The sequence below is a fragment of the Pyrus communis genome, chromosome 5 (assembly GCF_963583255.1).
Source record: "Pyrus communis chromosome 5, drPyrComm1.1, whole genome shotgun sequence".
Taxonomy (NCBI): Eukaryota; Viridiplantae; Streptophyta; class Magnoliopsida; order Rosales; family Rosaceae; genus Pyrus; species Pyrus communis.
The window spans coordinates 4,342,827-4,359,081 of record NC_084807.1 but is presented as its reverse complement, the minus strand read 5'-3'; the positions used below and the strand labels follow the sequence as shown (position 1 = coordinate 4,359,081).

Genomic DNA, 16,255 nt, shown 5'->3' with positions numbered 1-16,255 from the left:
ATAAAAGTTGGCAGTCTTTCTTCTGGATATTCTACGTAGTAGTCTTGCCTCACCAGGTCAAGGAGGAAATATAAGGAAAAATGATAAACACAAACGTTTCACGTACTGCTAGTTATTGTTTTCGTTTGATTTATTCAATTCGACAATCATCAATAAAACATGGTACGTAAAGCTAAAAACGGCGTGTCAAATTTCGCTGCCCGCAAGCACGGAAATCAGATCCAGATGCTACAGGCCAACACCTAGCAGAGGCAAGCAGTAACAGAAGCTTTCAAGAAACTCTCACTAAATAAGGTACACATGATCAAAATCTTTCTTTGATTGTGTGAAATCAATAACTCTCCAGAGTCTCAAAAATTTGGTCAAGGTAAGATGTATCAGTGCCTTCTTTGCTTTGCACGTTGATACGACCCTTTCCCCTTTATCTTCCATTTTTCATTTCCACCCGGCTGGTTTTTCTCTTCTATCTCGCGAACCTTCCGCTTTCTGTATGGTGGATCAACGAAATAAGCAACAGCATCATAGTAATAAAACCGGTGAAAGAAACCTCTGGCTATCTTATTACCTGTAGTTGCCAAGGTTGCGATCAGAAAGCACTTCCTCTGCAAGGGACACCTTCCTTTCCTTCTTTGTAAGTCTGCTCGAGAAGAAATCTAATGGGGACTCTATCACTGTCCCTACCTGATAAACAGCCACAAGGCAGATAACCTCGTCAAATGTACTAATACATCCCACGAACGGCTTCTTGTAACGTTATCGTGATACCATATTCTAACCTGGAAATACTTGTTCGGTTGTGCATCACCCTTTTTGTAATGTCTCTTTGGATCCATAACATTCCTTAACTGCAGTTAGAAAATTGAATCAGCCAACTATACTTCCTTTTAACAGCAACGAAAGCATAAGACCAAAAAATAAACGAAACAGTAAAATGCAGAAGTTATAATTATAGTGATCCTTGCAAATGGATAAACCCGAAATCAATAAGCCGGTAAAATGGTGCATGAGCAGGCATATATCCCACTAGGTTCAAATAAATGTCAATTGATATGCTTTAGAACGGAAATGGTCTGAATGATAACAGGAATCATGGAAATATGCAAAATAACTGAATGTTGGAAGGGGTTCCAGATTCCAAAGAATTACCATCTCGTTTAAATGTTTCGATGAACATATGGTCTGCGGATGGACAAGAAAAACACCACTCACTACAGAATGTGCTTGCATTTAGATGGTTCTTTTCGTTAAAACCAATTTGACAAGCACTTGGAATCATACCAAAGTAAGTGTACTGTCAAATGCAAACTTCCAAGTTCGATTGGCATTTATCACATTCTCGATGCTAGAGACTCGGGTTTAAAGACTGTCCGATGTTTATTACTTCCAAGGTTGATGCAATGACATGGTAACTACAACTATAACCACAAAAACTTCTGAAAACACAGATCCTTAAGAGTAAAACAAATACCGTGGCAAGCCCAAAACCGAGAAAACAAGGAATGCACAGGACTACAACATTGTGCCAATGAAAACAAATAACAGAAACAAAACATAAGTTACCATACCTTGAGTAATTGGAGATCTTTCTGCAACTCCGGGGTCATGGTTGGTGCAGGCATGTCAAACCTAAATCAGAAACACATTACGAAACACCAAAAAGAATATGAATTTCAATCGCCGGCCAATGATATAGGGGAATCTAACAAAACCCAAGACTAAAAGGAAGCAGAGTGAATTGAGCTGATAACATACCAGCTTGTTCCAGCAGTGTCTTTGATCTGCTTCTTGGCCAATTTGTTCCGCTTTACCGGGTCATTCGGCGGAACGAAGAGGCCATCGACAAGCTGCGTGCTGGGTTTCCAAAGCGGATTAGCTTCGGGGCGAGGTTTGGAGCCAGACCCACCTCGATTTTTGGAGGCCGATGAAAAAGCCGGCAACTTTGGCTCCCACGAGAGCCCAATCGCCGCCTTGCTTTTAGCCATTCTAGAACGCAATTTATGGAACCGAAACTCGAAAGAGCACCTACGGAAATTACATGCATAAGCTGATACGCATAAAGCAGTTTTAATTCCTTGAAAAATTCAGAGAAGAGAAGAAGATACCCAGAAACTAACGTCCATTTATTGACTGCAAACGAAAAGAACAAAAAAACCATACCGAAAAGTGAAGGCCGCCCTAAACCAGAAAACCTTACCTGGATTTTGGGACTCGAAAGACGAAGAAGAGGCCTAGCAGGGTGCGTGTGCTTGTCTCTGTGTGTGGCTTGCTTGTGGCTGGCCGGAGTCCCGTCGGAGAACGTGGACGGAGCAGCGCCGCCACGGATTCGAGAGAGACGAGAGGGTTGGAGTGTTGGAGAGATCGAGAGTTAATGAGATGAGGAGTCTGGGATAGAGCTAATTTGCGATGGACGGTTGAGATTAAATCTTAACCAATCCAACGGTTCAAGTAATTTTTAAATTATAAATTATAAATAAACAAATAAACAAAAAAAAAAAAATATATATATATATATATATATATATATATATATATATATATATATATCGAGAGTTAATGAGATGAGGAGAGTCTGGGATAGGGCTAATTTGCGATGGACGGTTGAGATTAAATCTTAACCAATCCAACGGTTTAAGTAATTTTTAAATTATAAATTATAAATAAACAAATAAACAAATATATATATATATATATATATATATATATATATATATATTCCCCACTGCTGCCTACCCTAGGAGTCTAGACCTTGTCTCGATCCCAGTGTGGCTGATCATCCTCTCGAACCAGCTACTGATCATCAACTTGGTAAGCTATTGCCTCACCAACTAGCTAATCAGACGCGACCATCAATGAATTGATCGGATTAACCAACCAAAATTAGCTTCAGTCATTATATATTGAACAGAAGCAAAGACGTCTGTAATGGTTGGACAATAATAAAAAGTCATAGCAAACCTGGTAGCTACTTGTACTAAAAAACAAGCAAGCTTAATTCCCTCTAGACAATAAAATATGTTGATATTTGGTTCGGTTCGGGATTCCCAACTGATTACATAGAGGAGCCTCAATCCCAAAACGAAAATTTTGGGATCGGTTTGGCTTCAGGTCGGGCAATTTTCGGTTCGGTTTTGGGACTGGAAGGGGCCGGTTCGGGATTTTCCATTTTTATTTTTTTTCTCACGCCTAGGGCTAGGAGGGACTCAGGTGTGAAATTGTCCGCAATCTATGCATGATATTGTGAAAGCTAGGATTTAGAACTTAGACGCCGTCTGAGTTGCATTGGTGTGCCATAATGTCGCATCCAAAGACAGCTCTCTATGTATTATATGAACTTACAAGAACGTTGGTTGTGACTACCAACAAGCAGTTGTAAGAGATGTGACCCTCAAATTCTCGTTGTTTTACTTGAGTAATACACGCTTAATAACACGCGTGAATTTGGTTACACTAGATTACGGATAGTACAATTTTATTGAAAATTGGTCATGGAGGATGAAATGGTAGCTAATTTCGATTTTGGTTCGAAATTGGCGTGGCTTGGTTCGATTTTGGTAACCGGAAAAACACAAACCAACTGACGTGGCTTGGTACGAAATTGGTTTCGGTTTTGGTATCCAGTTCAATGTACGCAGCTCATTCAGAACGTTATTTCGTATACTCGCAGCGCAAATGAGAAACCGAAAAGTAGTGTCATTTGCCTATCATAAATACTTGACATTAACGATCTGTTTATTGTTTCGGGGACAATGGGAGCAAATCGGTATGGAGAAGCTCAACTTGCACATGTACTTGCAAAACTGGCATAATCCAACAAAGAGAATCAGGCTTTGTTCGGAGCTCAAGCAGAAACTCTCTAGAGGCAACTCAAAACCAAGCCCGAATGCCGATGTTGATGTTCGTTCTGCTTCCTCGGATCCATCGGTTGCAATAAGGGTTAGCCAGGCACACATTTGCCTAGCAGAAATAATCCCCCCTCCAACTGTTGCAGTTTTTGTTACCTTTCCCCCCCAAAAAAAAAAGAAAGAAGTTCTTGTTACCTAGCCCATCTCGAACAAATTTTGCTTTTGCATTGAAAATTATGTGATGAAAAGTAAACTTTTCAAACGAAGGAATTTATTCAGGCTCTGTCTGTCTCAGCCCACGCACAAACAGATGATAGAATAATAAATTCAACAGAGTAATAAAAGGCGACTTACGAATCTACATCCAGCTTCCTGTCTATGCTTGAGAAAGTTTGGTAGAATGCCTTGAAGTATTTGTATGCAATATCGATATCTTCCTTCCCGCAAATCTCTCTCACACTGCAGTTAGAGATGAAAATAAACAAAACCAACAGTGATAACTCATGACGCATTATATTTCAACCTATAAAGGAGTGCTAATACATAAACGTACAATATTAGCCTCTCTTTTATTGAAAACTATCAGTTAGATTATCAAAATGCTTAATAATTTAAGCACTATTAAGATAGTTAATGAAACATATTATTTCACTTTACTATCAGCTGCATTTTTTTCATTAGACGGTTAGAGAGAGGCTCACTTTACTAGAGTCGTCCAACGATATGCCACGACATGAAAATATGAAATAAATGAAGCTCGGGAGTGAGATCAATTATGAAAATATGATCTTCATAATTAAAAATATCAGTTGGCATCAAAATTTTGAGATTTATGTTGATTTGCGACACGATACCTGTGCATAGAAAGCTGAGGAATGCCACAATCGACAGTACGAATGCCAGCCCCTGAAGCTAGTATGGGACCTATGGTAGATCCACATCCCATATCGTTTCTCACCACAAATTCCTTAAGAGAAATAATAGAGCAAGTAAAAGCTATGAGCTAAGTTATTGTTATCTGAGATTCTGAAGTAAAGAATGTCAAAGATAATCAATGAGACATGTGACATCAATTTTTTCTCACGACAATATGCTTTAAATTGAATTCCAAAAAAGGACTGATTTATCTTTAGAGTGATGCATCTGATCTATGATGCTATCTCATAAAGGAGACATTAAATTGAATAGGGAAGAAAATTCTTATTTTTTTTTAACACGAATTACTAACTTCGGAGTTTCTTTGTGGCTTGGATTTCAGTTTTTTTATGTAACAAGTGAGCAATATATAAACATTCAGAAAGTAATCCTGTTTCGGTCATTAGTAAAGGAAAAGAGATAAATTTCTCTCCATGAAGATGTTAGTATAATACATGAATAGCACAGAACATAAGGTCGGTTTCCAAGGAAAGGGGAACCTACTCTATTCAACTTATTTAAAGCATGGGATTCCTACTTAATGACTTATTTAATGCAAGATTGTCAAATGGATTAATCAAACTGGGTGTCCAACAGTAAATACCTGAGTTGGAAGGTTATGGATTTTGCCAATTTCCTTGAAAATAAAAGATGTGACCCCACTAGTAGCATAGCGCTGGTTTGCATTATGCTTGATAACTAGACCTTTTTGCATTTCAGGACGATGGTGTTCTTCATGCTTGTCCATGAAATTTGGGTGTACTCCATGAGCCATGTCTGCAGACACTATTAAGAAAGCATCCCAAATATACACTTAGAGATTATGTTGATACATTACCTAAGAACAAAGAAATTAATAAAAAGAAGTTATATCCTGGTCACAAGAATAAAATTAGCTATAATACAGTCTCTGATTCAAAACCGTAAACCCTTTATCGAAAAACATACAGTTAGAGATTTTGTAATTCCCTTTACAGTTTATTTTCTTCGCATAGTGTGTTGCTTAGGATTGCAACTCCCATGTCTATTTTGGGCGAAGAGAACAAAAAGGCTATCATTCACGTGTTTGGTAACAGTGGGAAATGGTAACCAGGAAGTACCCCTTAAGCGTGCACACATAACAGTTATCAGATTCCTGAGAATGTGCTTGCAAAATATAGGAATGGAATCTCAAAACCGTTCCGTGTTTTGAATCCATAAACCAAAATGTAAAGCTAAATGAAAAGTGAATTGCAAGATATTTTCATGGCATGGACATTTTTCCATTCGTCTTTTGAATGTGCAATAGACATTTTAGAGCTAAATGAAAAATAAAATTCAAGATAATTTTTTAAGAGAGAGAGAGAGAGAGAGAGAATTATTAAAGGTTCAGTGGGAAAAACTCATAAAGGTGTGACTCAAACTTACCAAGAAATGATTGGCGAATTGCACGCTCAAAAGCACATTCACCAACATATTTTTCAGCTAAGCAACTAATTATACGTCTCATAGCCTGAAACATCGTTGGTGCACCAGCCCCCTGAATTGAACCTGAACCAACCTAAACAAGAAGAGTTGAAGATAGAATCTGTGAACTGGCCAAAAAGGCAAGAGAAAATGCACACGAAAGATTACCATCACTATAAATGCAACATGAGTAAGAAGGGGATGTTCCTTGTGGAAATAAGAACCATCATAAAATGATTCAATTGTTGAAACTCTACAACAGAAAGTAATTACTCTATTTCTGTAGAGTGTAGAATGTGTGGTCATGCAACACACATGCAAGCACGAATTTTAATTTTCAGGATGGCATGAGTGTTGCAGATAATCGCAGGCTGTTGAAAACATCAGCCACACAGTAAAGTTAAATGTGATCAATGACATTGAGGGGCATTGCAAGAAACAGACTCTACCTCTCAGTGTGTGTGACACCCTTGTAGGGTCCACTCCACATGGTATAACTAATAGTGTTTATAGTCATTCACGTAATTTTACATCGTCACGGATATTAGATAATGAAAATCTAGTTTTGGAAAAGGAGAATATGTGAGGCACGCAAACTATCCCTAGAAGCATATGAATACAGAACTTCAGTACTTCAAGTAACAAATAAAAATATGGGATCGGGATAAGGGAAAATTCATGCTGCAAGAATTTCTGATGAAGGAAATACCTCTTCATTGTCAAATAAAGCAACCATCCGTACAGCATGTTCACTTGATATACCACCAGGTGATTCACATGAATCAATGAGAGCCCTTAACGCACAGTAACTCGAGGCCAGATTATCCAACCTTCCTGAAAAAATAAATTCATCGTTTCCACCTCCAAGGCAGCTCGGTTGGGTATCACAAATATTCAACTCAATACTCACTATGTCATCTATGTTACAATTGAGCTCATCTGATAAAACCTGAAAACCACAGCTGTAATTCAATAAAAAGTGTTTTACACCCAAAACAAGTGCACCATTACTTTAACAGTGATCACAAAAATGGATAACTTGAAAAGTTACAATGTTACATAGAAACAGAATTCACTTGTGTATAAGTCAAAAATGGAAACCGGATCATCTGGTTATTTGATATGGGAATGCCCATATACTATAACGAACATGATAATTTCACATCTTCTAATTTTCTTTGTATATAAAGACCACTTTTATTTAGTGCCACGGTAATTGCTGATTAGGATATCTACTCACAGAGATTAGAGAGTGATATAGATTGAATATATTATCCTAAATTGACAAGAAAGTCTATTACCTCTAACAGTTGCATACAACAGATAAATAAGAATGCGTTCCCAGTGCTAACACCAGTGACATTGCTATGAATATAGTAATTTTCCTGCAAATTTCCCATTGCAAATTTACCTCTATACTCTACCATTCATACCCAAAAATGATAGAGGTAACCGCAGAAGCACTGATGATACAACTCTCATAAGCATTGGAGTACTGCTCGCTTTTTCTCATTTCAATTTCTATCTTTTAATTATTTTATTGAATATACAAGTGAATTTTGTGAAACAATATGCTTCTAGTCTTTTAGATTGACATAAATAAGATTTTTTCATTTTTCAATTATAGTCACATTACAGAAGATACAAGGAAAGGGCAAGCTCGCATATTCCCAAGCCGCAAACACTAACAGATAGAATATCCCAGCTTATACTTTTCAAAGATACTTTAGAAGCTTTACCAACTAATTGTGGAACACCAAACAAATACCTGCATGAGCAAAGGATGATGATCAGCTTTTGAAGATGCTGTGGTACTTTTCTCTTTTGTCTCCAGAGATGCTTCATCTAGTTTGGATGCCAGTAAAGGAATAAGTTGAGTCTCTATATTCGGTTTAAATCCATCCTTGTTTACTGTGCTAAACAAGCAAACGAAAAACAATGAGATGATCTGCACAACAACTGGCTCTATTAGAAAGCCTTAAGACAAGTCACACACTACTTAATAGTTATGAAACACGATGCAGCTTCAACTATAACTACTTAGAAACTAAGTTATTGAACTGTCTACCAATTGTCAAATTGTACAAGCTTGTCGCACCTCAAAACTTAAACCAATAAAAATTTATTTGTTCAAATGTATGCATACATATAGCATTCTCTTAAAAAACCTGCCCTATATAGCCATTCACTATAACAAGATGACATATGAATATTTGATAACTAACAAAAGCATGACTTCATTAACAGGTATAACTTTTTGGAGTGCTCCTAAATGCTAAGGGGCAGCCCTGCCATAACTGAGAACTTGAAATCTCAATTTAAAGCACATGGAAGCTTTCAGTTATAAGTATAAGCTTCAAATATTTATCTTTCACGATCATATATACTAACATTTTTACCCTCCTTTGCAATCATAGATCCTCTCAGAAACTGGAAAACTACTATCTTAGTAGTATAGGGACATTTACTTAGATTATATATTCAATTGCTAAGTTAAACAAATTAAAGTAATAGATAATACATCTATGATCACCAACATAGATAGTCTTTCACAGAGCAGTGTTATTAATGTATCAATAACCTTTATCAACATTCAATGAGCTTTTGTGCATGAAAACATAAGCTTTTGTTCCAGAATGTTGTCTCACACTCCAGTTAATACATTCAATCTAATAAATTCATATACAGCACATTTCCTTCAAGGTTAACCTTTCCTCTTATCTTCCTCTTGATCAAAGAATCCCCCTTCAGACACAAATATAAATTCAGTTTACCAAATTACATTTTAACAAAATTAACAATTGCAAAGCTTAACTTTTCTTCAGAGAAACAAAACCTTTCTGAACAGACAAGTCAGTCCAATTAATCTGCTAACTTTGTACCCATCTCGTGGAGCACCCTATATTGACTCCACCTTAAAATTCAATCTAACTGGACTCTAGCATCTACAATTCTTGATCAATAAGGTCTTCATCATTCATATACAGTGTTCACATTTTCATTGAACCAAGTAAAGGTACTTTTTGGTAAAAAATTAAAAATTAAAAAAATTAAAAATAAATAAATAAATAACTCAAAAGAACTACGCATTACAGGAGCATTTTCTAACCGGTCAAGGTGAATGGCCAGTGTCGGTATTCGTAACAGAGGTCGCTTCACTTTGACAAGCTTATGCAAAAAGGAGCCCTTACTGCCTCTCAATATCACCCTGCCTGCCACACTTAGGTCTCTATCAAACCAAGTATGCCAGAGACCACCTCCATATGTCTGCACATTGATCATTTGATAACCAGACTTGGATGATGCAGATCTTGGCTTTAATTTTAGACACGGACTGTCTGTGTGTGCAGCAATCACATGGAAACCACTACCAACACTATACCTGAAGAACTAAGAATAACTTTTGATTAACAAGTGCCAATCAGGTAGAACTACAAATACAAACCTAACAATAAAAAAAATTAAAAAAAGAAAGAAGGAATGACTTGAGCTGTATACAAAGCAATAAACAAAATAACAGGCATTACAGAGATTTTATTACCATAAAGATAATTCAATATATGCGGTAAATCTATGTCAAAAGAAAATGATGGTGACACAAATATCCAGAATTCAATAACAAAGGTTACACAATTTGTAAACCCATGTCACCCAACTGTAACTGGTCACATACTCCATTAGGTTAGTAGTAATGCATAGTTGCTGATGATTCTAAATCCATCATCCTATTTTTCAACTGATAGATCTGTTTCACTCACTTCTCTCCAACAGCAAACGCAACCAAACAAGACATATTCCGTGTAAAGAAGTAGCGGCCACCAGGCTTCAGGTTCCACTCATCATTCTCACTCAGCAAATGAAAACCAGCAGCAATTAGTTGTCTTTTCGCTTCAGCTGCAAAGAAGACCAAATCCTAAATTAGAACAAAACTAAGACCATACATGTAACCAATTCAGCACCTCTTTCTTCATACATAAGTATTCATTGGCCTCATAATTGGATCAAAGTTAACAATTTAAAGTTAAGTCATATTTAAGCCCTCGGGGTTTAGCCTCGAAGTGGATGAATTTGCTTTGCTTTTGAGCACATTGCGATTGTTTGAATTCAAAAGGAAATATTACCTAACTAAGCTTTGAATCTCGGAAACATATTCTAAAGATCAGTTTTTCTTATTATCCATATCCTAGCAGATGCAAAAGAAAATGCCACGGAGTTCATATTGTTCAATTCCTTTCCCTTCCTTCCCCTGATTTTCCCAGTAACCAAACGGATTCTTACGAAAAATTTCAACAGAAAATACACACGCACTAAAAAAACAACATAAAATGATAAGAGTGATGAGTACCGGTAGCATGAAAGTGAGTCCAAGACTCGTTGAGGTAGTCGAGCAGATCCCCAACGATTGAGGTATTCGCTCCCGCCGCAGAAACCGAGCTCTGACCAACACCACATACAAGACAAAATCAAATACATACAGATTGCACGTCAGAGGTATCAATTATGGAGAGAGGGAGAGGACCTGAGGGAGATGAGGGGAGTTGGAGGAGCAGAGGATAGGACCGGTGGAGAAAGTGCGGGGACGTGAGCGGCGGAGCTGGTTGGGGTTGGGGAACAGTACGGAAGGCTTGACCGTGAGAGGAGAGTGGGGGAGTTGCATTTGCTGCAATCGAGTTATCGCTGCCATTTCTCAACTTCTTCTGGTATTCTACTCTCTCTGCGACTGCGAGTCCCTGTGAGTGAGCGTGTGCAACTTTTTTAGTTCGATTTATCCAACAATTATTAACCTCCTAAACTCCTAAACTTAGACCTGGTTGGGTACTGAGGTGATTCTGAAAAAAGCTGCTATTAAAAAAAGCTGGGAGCTGTTTTTATGTTTGGTAAACACTCAGCTTCAGCTTTTTTTCACAGTTTTGGATGAAAAAAAGCCAAAAACAAGAAGCTGCAAAACCTAGCTTTGAAAAACTGGTTTTTTTTCACATCTGTTTTACATAAAAGTTTACCAAACACTCTAATACTGCTTTTTTTTTTTCAAAAGCACTTTTACAAAAAAGTTTACCAAACACTCTGCTGCTTTATTTCACAGCTGCTTATTCTCACAGCACAGCAGAAACAGCTTTTTTTCAAAGCACAGCAATACCAAACCAGCCTTTAGAAGGCTCGAATATTTTCAATTTGATCAATATTTTATAAAAATAAGTTATGAAATGTAATTTAAAAATAAATATTTGTGTCATTAAAGTTTGATATGATGTAAGTTCATAAGAGCAATTCCAGCGGGAAGAGTAGCCTGATGGACCGGCCATTTTTCCAACCCAGTTGCTAGAGCTGCAAGCCTCAACCAATGTGGGCGTGTGGACTGAAGGGAGGGAGAGGGGGGGGTGGGCAAGTGAGAGGTCCGGCTCGAATTGGTGGCCTGAGAGACTAAGGTTGTGTGATGCTTGGACAACGTCAGAATGATCCACGTTTTAATATTAATAAAAAATAAAAAATATTAATAAAAAAATTGATTTAATTTTTCTCTAAATATGTTATCATTATCTTCCAACTTACACCGCAAATTTATATTTTCTCAAATATTTTGGGTTGTAATTTCTTATTTAATGACACGTGGTTCAACGAGATCAATTAAAAATCCTATCCGAAATTACAAATAAAATTATTTTTTATTTTTTATAAAATAAAAAATACTAATATTTTACTGCCTATTGCCATATCTATTCAGTTTAGAGGTGGAGATGCAAAATGAAATTACTATTCATGAAAGGTAATTACTATTCATTGGAGGGGATTGAATAGGAAATTGCCCTAAGGGGCCTTCTCATGCTGGAGTTGCTCTAACTAATCTCCATTAAAAAAAAAAAAAAAAAAAAAAAAGATCTCTTAATCTTTAATGCTCTTGCTGCAAAGGGGGTTTCAGCTCTCTCTGGTGGCAGTCGATTAGTGTTTCCCAAGAAAGAAAATGTCAATGATGTTCTCGTTGTTGTGAGTAAGAAAATTTTAATTATGACTGGAACATAGGAGGTACATGACGTGTTTTTATATAAGTGGTGAAATTTTTTATTTTGTAAGTTATTAATTTTTTAACACAGTTGAAGACGGTTTTTAGGCTATTTTCAGCCATCTGGACCCTTCGGCTGGAGATGGCCTTATTCCTTTGAATGTATTTGAAGGTTTTCCAAGTCCCATGTTCATTCCTTTTCGATTAAATGTCAACATGGTCCTTGTATTTTACTCAATCAACCAATTTAGTTCATGTGTTTTTAATTTGGCCAAATTGGTCCTTGTGTTTATATCAATTAGCCAATTCAAGACAATCAGCTAAAAGACAGTTAAAATTGACATGTGTTTGGCACATGAGAGGACAGAAACGTAATTTTATTGTACACTCACTAAACTTGGTCGCAATTACATAAATTGAGAAAGTCATTCATTTAAAATTTAAATATGAGATTATTGTTTTCTTGTTCACTTTCAATATAAATGAGACTACATTTGTTTAGGGCTGGGCAAACGGGTCCTGGACCCGCGGGTAGGGGCGGGTACCCGTTGTTTGGGGCGGGTAAGGGCCGGGTCCAAAATTTCTAAACACAAAACGGGATGGGGCGGTTCGGGTATACCATATTAACGGGGCGGGGCGGATCTTGAAATAGAAGTGGACGGGCCCCCGGCCCGGCCCGTTTCTAGAATGAATAATAGAAGAAATTGTTTCCTCTTCCTAGTCTTCTCGAACTCTCCTCCCGACTCCTCTCATTTCACTCAGACCTCTCTCCTCCTAACTCTCTCCGATCATCCTAGCTCCATACACCACCGCTACCATCATCACTCAGACCTCTCTCATCCTGATTTGCTTCTATCTTCCTCCCTCCGTCCGCTGCCATCATCATCAAGCTTCGATCTATTTTCCTGACTCACTCTCTGGAAATCAGTTTCTCTCCCTCTGACAAACTTAAAGGGACGAACAATGAAGTCGAACAACTCGTGTACCCAGCAAGGTAAATATTTTCTTCTGCTTCCTTTCATTTGCTGCGATTTTCACATGGATCTTGCTTGTTTTTTGGTTGTGATTTGATTGAAATGGTCATCTGGGTCTGTTTTTATTTGATTTTCGGAGCTGGGTTTTTGTTCTTTTGGGATTTAGTTTGGTTTCTCTGTTGAAATGTGTTGGGGGTGAGTTGGATTTGCGGTGAGTGAGTTCTCTGGGTTTACATTTTTATGTTCAAAATGAAATTAGGGTTTTCTAGATTTAGGGGTTTTGTTGAGTTCTTAAATTAAGGTGAAATTGTATGTGTGATGTTCTTGTTATTCATTATTTGGTTGAAACATTTCCCCGATTTTCTTGAATTAACTTGAAATACAGAGTTTGGTTGTGTAAATATTTTTGTCATGTGTTTGTTGTCCGTGGCTGTTCATCAATCTTCTTTTGGTATTGTTGAGTTCTGCAGAAGTTTTCTTTTGTTGAATTAAATGTAACGGGGTTAACACTCATGGACAGGTTTCATGCTCTTCAAGAGTTTGATGAAGGGAAGAGAAGTTGCCGTAGGCGTTTGGCTGGCCATAATAGGAGGAGAAGAAAAGCACATCCTGATACTGCAGTTAATGGAGGCTCTTTAAACAATGAAAGCGGAAGCAGTTATCTATTGATTAGCTTGCTGAGAATACTCTCAAATATGCACTGTAAGTACTTGCCTTATTCATTGTACACTTCTGTCTTAGTGAAGCATTCTATCTCAGACTTATTTGAATCCACATATTATGCCATATATAAATTGCAGCTAGTAGTTCTGATCAAACAAAGGATCAGGATGTCGTATCTCATTTGTTGAGGAGCTTAGCCAATGTTGCTGGTACGGCTGATGGAAGAAATATATCTACATTGCTGCAGGGATCTCAAGGTTTATTTGACAGTGGGACATCTGTCCAGACTGCACGAAAGGTTCTAGATATGAATGCTGGTGTTAATACTGAGGACCCTTTAAGGTCTAAAGGACACTGTCCGATACTACCTGCGTCAAGAGACAGTTCTGAATCCAAATCAGTTACACCGGAAGCTGCAAGTAGAAGGTTCCAGTTAAATGACATTGATTTAAACAATACATACGATGATTCACAGGACTATGTAGAGAACCTAGGGAATTCTCATGTTCCTGCAAGTCCAGGCACTGCATCTCTTGGTTTTCCTTCATGGATGCAGCGTGATTCTCATAAATCAAGCCCACCTCAGACAAGCGGGAATTCAGACTTAACTTTGTATTTAGTTCTGTACAATTTTTTTTTTCTTTCAAACAACCAAAAAAAAAAAAAAAAAAGGGACCCGTGGACCCGGCCCGAACCGGCCCGTTCCAACTGGGTCGGGTAATGTCCGGTTCTTATATTAAAAAATGTAATCCCCGGTCCGGCCTGGCCCGTTCTCTTTGAACTTAGGTCCGGTCCGGTCCCTTCAAAATTGGGCCCGGCCCGGCCCGTGCCCAGCCCTACATTTGTTCCAATTAAATCTGCACATAAACTTGATCACAAGTATATTCCTATATGCACAAACGAAAACAAAAAGCAACTTCAAATTGAACTCTAGCAAGATCACAAAGAAAACTAATTCCAAGCTTTTGTAAATGTAAAAAATAAAACCCATGCTTTAATCCAAACAGTTTAAAATGAAGTTCCTTTGAACTCCACCAAAAATAAGTACTACATGGTCTTTCTCATCACATAGATAAAACTTAACAGAATCCCTACTGCCAAAGAAAAACTAAAAAGAACTCAAATTACAATCAAATATTCTTTTTCTTTGAACTTTTAGTTGTTTTTGTTGTATAAACAGCTTTGCTAAGTGGTTTCCATGAATGTGAAGTTCCAGACGTACTTAAAGTTGAAGGTGTAGTTTGTATGCTTAGCCTGTATATGCTAGGCATGTACATACTAGAGCATGGGACTGCTTGCGGCATTGGAAGCCTAGCTTGCAAAGAAGTTGGGGTTGCACTTGGCCTTGTCACATTTGGTATAATGAAAGTGCCTTCTCTAGGCCTAGACATATTAGAGTATAGGACTATTTGTGGCATCAGAGGCCAGTTTGCTTGTGAAGAAGTTTTGGTGCCAATTGGTCTTGTCTCTATTTGACATGTAATTGGTGTCCTTGACACATTTGGTGTAATGGAAGTGCCCCCTCTAGGGCCTCTGGTGATGGTTGGTTGAACAAAATTTTGAGGTGGATGAAACTGCAAATGTAAGTATTAAACAACTATACCTGATAATATATGTGCAGGTTGGTAGTTGTGTTAAGAAAATAAAGCAAGGAATGTAATATTATAACTTACATTGGCAAGATTGAAGTATTTAGGTTGGGAAGTTGGTAGAGTTATACCATTCTTTTTTTTTTTGTAACTTTCTTCGCCTGTCACAATTAAAATTAACAACAACAAAAATATTAAATATTACCTCTAATTTGAAAAGTAACAAGTCAAGTCTATTATTCCTTACTTGTAAATTAGACGGTCTTGCATTCTTCTTATTAAAAGTATGTCTAGATGACTCTACAGTTACATTCCTTTGAGGCACAAAGACTTCACCACTTTGTTGGACATTGGAGCACTAATATGGAGGAGTAGGATGAGTTTGTTCATTACCGTCATTGTTGTTCACACCCCGACCATGACTACCATCTTTATGAAATAGATAAGCCCATCGTTTGTTTATATAAACCCCACTTGGAGCTTCTCGAGGTTGATTTTTGCATCCAACTCTTTTGTGTCCCTTCTCCCAACACTTTGTATATGTTTTACTACTCCCCTTCTTACCCAATTTGGTGGGATCTTTGTTCTTTTCCATTTCAGGATCCCTTATTATTCTCCATTTTTTAGGTCTCCCGGGCTGCTTTTTAAACATTAGAGGTAGGACAGGTGTTTGGTTAACTTTTGGCCAATACTTCATACCCTTGATAGGATATATGACTGAGGAAATAGCCCTCAAATAAGTATATGGAGTGTAACATTGATCCACAAACTCTTCAGCTTGTTGTCGATTGTGGAAGATGGCAAAAATAACGTGCATACATGGTATTC

At 37.5% G+C, this 16,255-nt stretch overlaps 3 protein-coding genes across 3 annotated transcripts; 1 reads left to right on the top strand and 2 right to left on the bottom strand.

The window, feature by feature from the left end:
- Positions 1–91: 91 nt before the first annotated feature.
- Positions 92–2,349, bottom strand: LOC137733709 (rRNA-processing protein fcf2-like). Its single transcript, XM_068472867.1, has 6 exons — positions 2,195–2,349; positions 1,753–2,022; positions 1,566–1,626; positions 777–845; positions 566–681; positions 92–486 (listed from the first exon to the last, which is right to left on the bottom strand). The coding sequence occupies exons 2-6, from the start codon at positions 1,980–1,982 to the stop codon at positions 378–380; spliced, it is 585 nt and encodes a 194-aa protein (XP_068328968.1). The 5' UTR covers positions 1,983–2,022; positions 2,195–2,349; the 3' UTR covers positions 92–377.
- Positions 2,350–3,670: 1,321 nt separating this feature from the next.
- LOC137734155 (probable aspartyl aminopeptidase) lies at positions 3,671–10,981 on the bottom strand. Its single transcript, XM_068473460.1, has 11 exons — positions 10,723–10,981; positions 10,549–10,639; positions 9,962–10,097; positions 9,313–9,585; positions 7,972–8,119; positions 6,913–7,152; positions 6,165–6,297; positions 5,362–5,543; positions 4,697–4,809; positions 4,197–4,301; positions 3,671–3,998 (listed from the first exon to the last, which is right to left on the bottom strand). The coding sequence occupies exons 1-11, from the start codon at positions 10,885–10,887 to the stop codon at positions 3,995–3,997; spliced, it is 1,590 nt and encodes a 529-aa protein (XP_068329561.1). The 5' UTR covers positions 10,888–10,981; the 3' UTR covers positions 3,671–3,994.
- A 2,691-nt stretch (positions 10,982–13,672) lies between these two features.
- On the top strand, positions 13,673–15,314 carry LOC137733601 (squamosa promoter-binding-like protein 12). The gene is made up of 3 exons (XM_068472731.1): positions 13,673–13,877; positions 13,976–14,450; positions 15,092–15,314. The coding sequence occupies exons 1-3, from the start codon at positions 13,688–13,690 to the stop codon at positions 15,312–15,314; spliced, it is 888 nt and encodes a 295-aa protein (XP_068328832.1). The 5' UTR covers positions 13,673–13,687.
- The last annotated feature ends 941 nt before the right edge of the window (positions 15,315–16,255 follow it).

Bases quoted from the DNA above. Each gene is read 5' to 3' on its own strand.
- LOC137734155 (XM_068473460.1), bottom strand. From the start codon at position 10,887: ATGGCAGCGATAACTCGATTGCAGCAAATGCAACTCCCCCACTCTCCT. The intron at 8,120-9,312 runs GTTAGAAAATGC...TTGCTTGTTTAG, and splicing joins CTGGCCATTCACCTTGACCG to CACAGTAAACAAGGATGGAT. The intron at 5,544-6,164 runs GTAAGTTTGAGT...CTTTCTTAATAG, and splicing joins AATTCGCCAATCATTTCTTG to TGTCTGCAGACATGGCTCAT.
- LOC137733709 (XM_068472867.1), bottom strand. From the start codon at position 1,982: ATGGCTAAAAGCAAGGCGGCGATTGGGCTCTCGTGGGAGCCAAAGTTG. The intron at 1,627-1,752 runs GTATGTTATCAG...TTTCTGATTTAG, and splicing joins GACACTGCTGGAACAAGCTG to GTTTGACATGCCTGCACCAA. The intron at 846-1,565 runs GTATGGTAACTT...TTCTAACTGCAG, and splicing joins AAGATCTCCAATTACTCAAG to TTAAGGAATGTTATGGATCC.
- LOC137733601 (XM_068472731.1), top strand. From the start codon at position 13,688: ATGGACAGGTTTCATGCTCTTCAAGAGTTTGATGAAGGGAAGAGAAGT. The intron at 13,878-13,975 runs GTAAGTACTTGC...TATAAATTGCAG, and splicing joins AATACTCTCAAATATGCACT to CTAGTAGTTCTGATCAAACA. The intron at 14,451-15,091 runs GTATTTAGTTCT...TTGTATGCTTAG, and splicing joins GGGAATTCAGACTTAACTTT to CCTGTATATGCTAGGCATGT.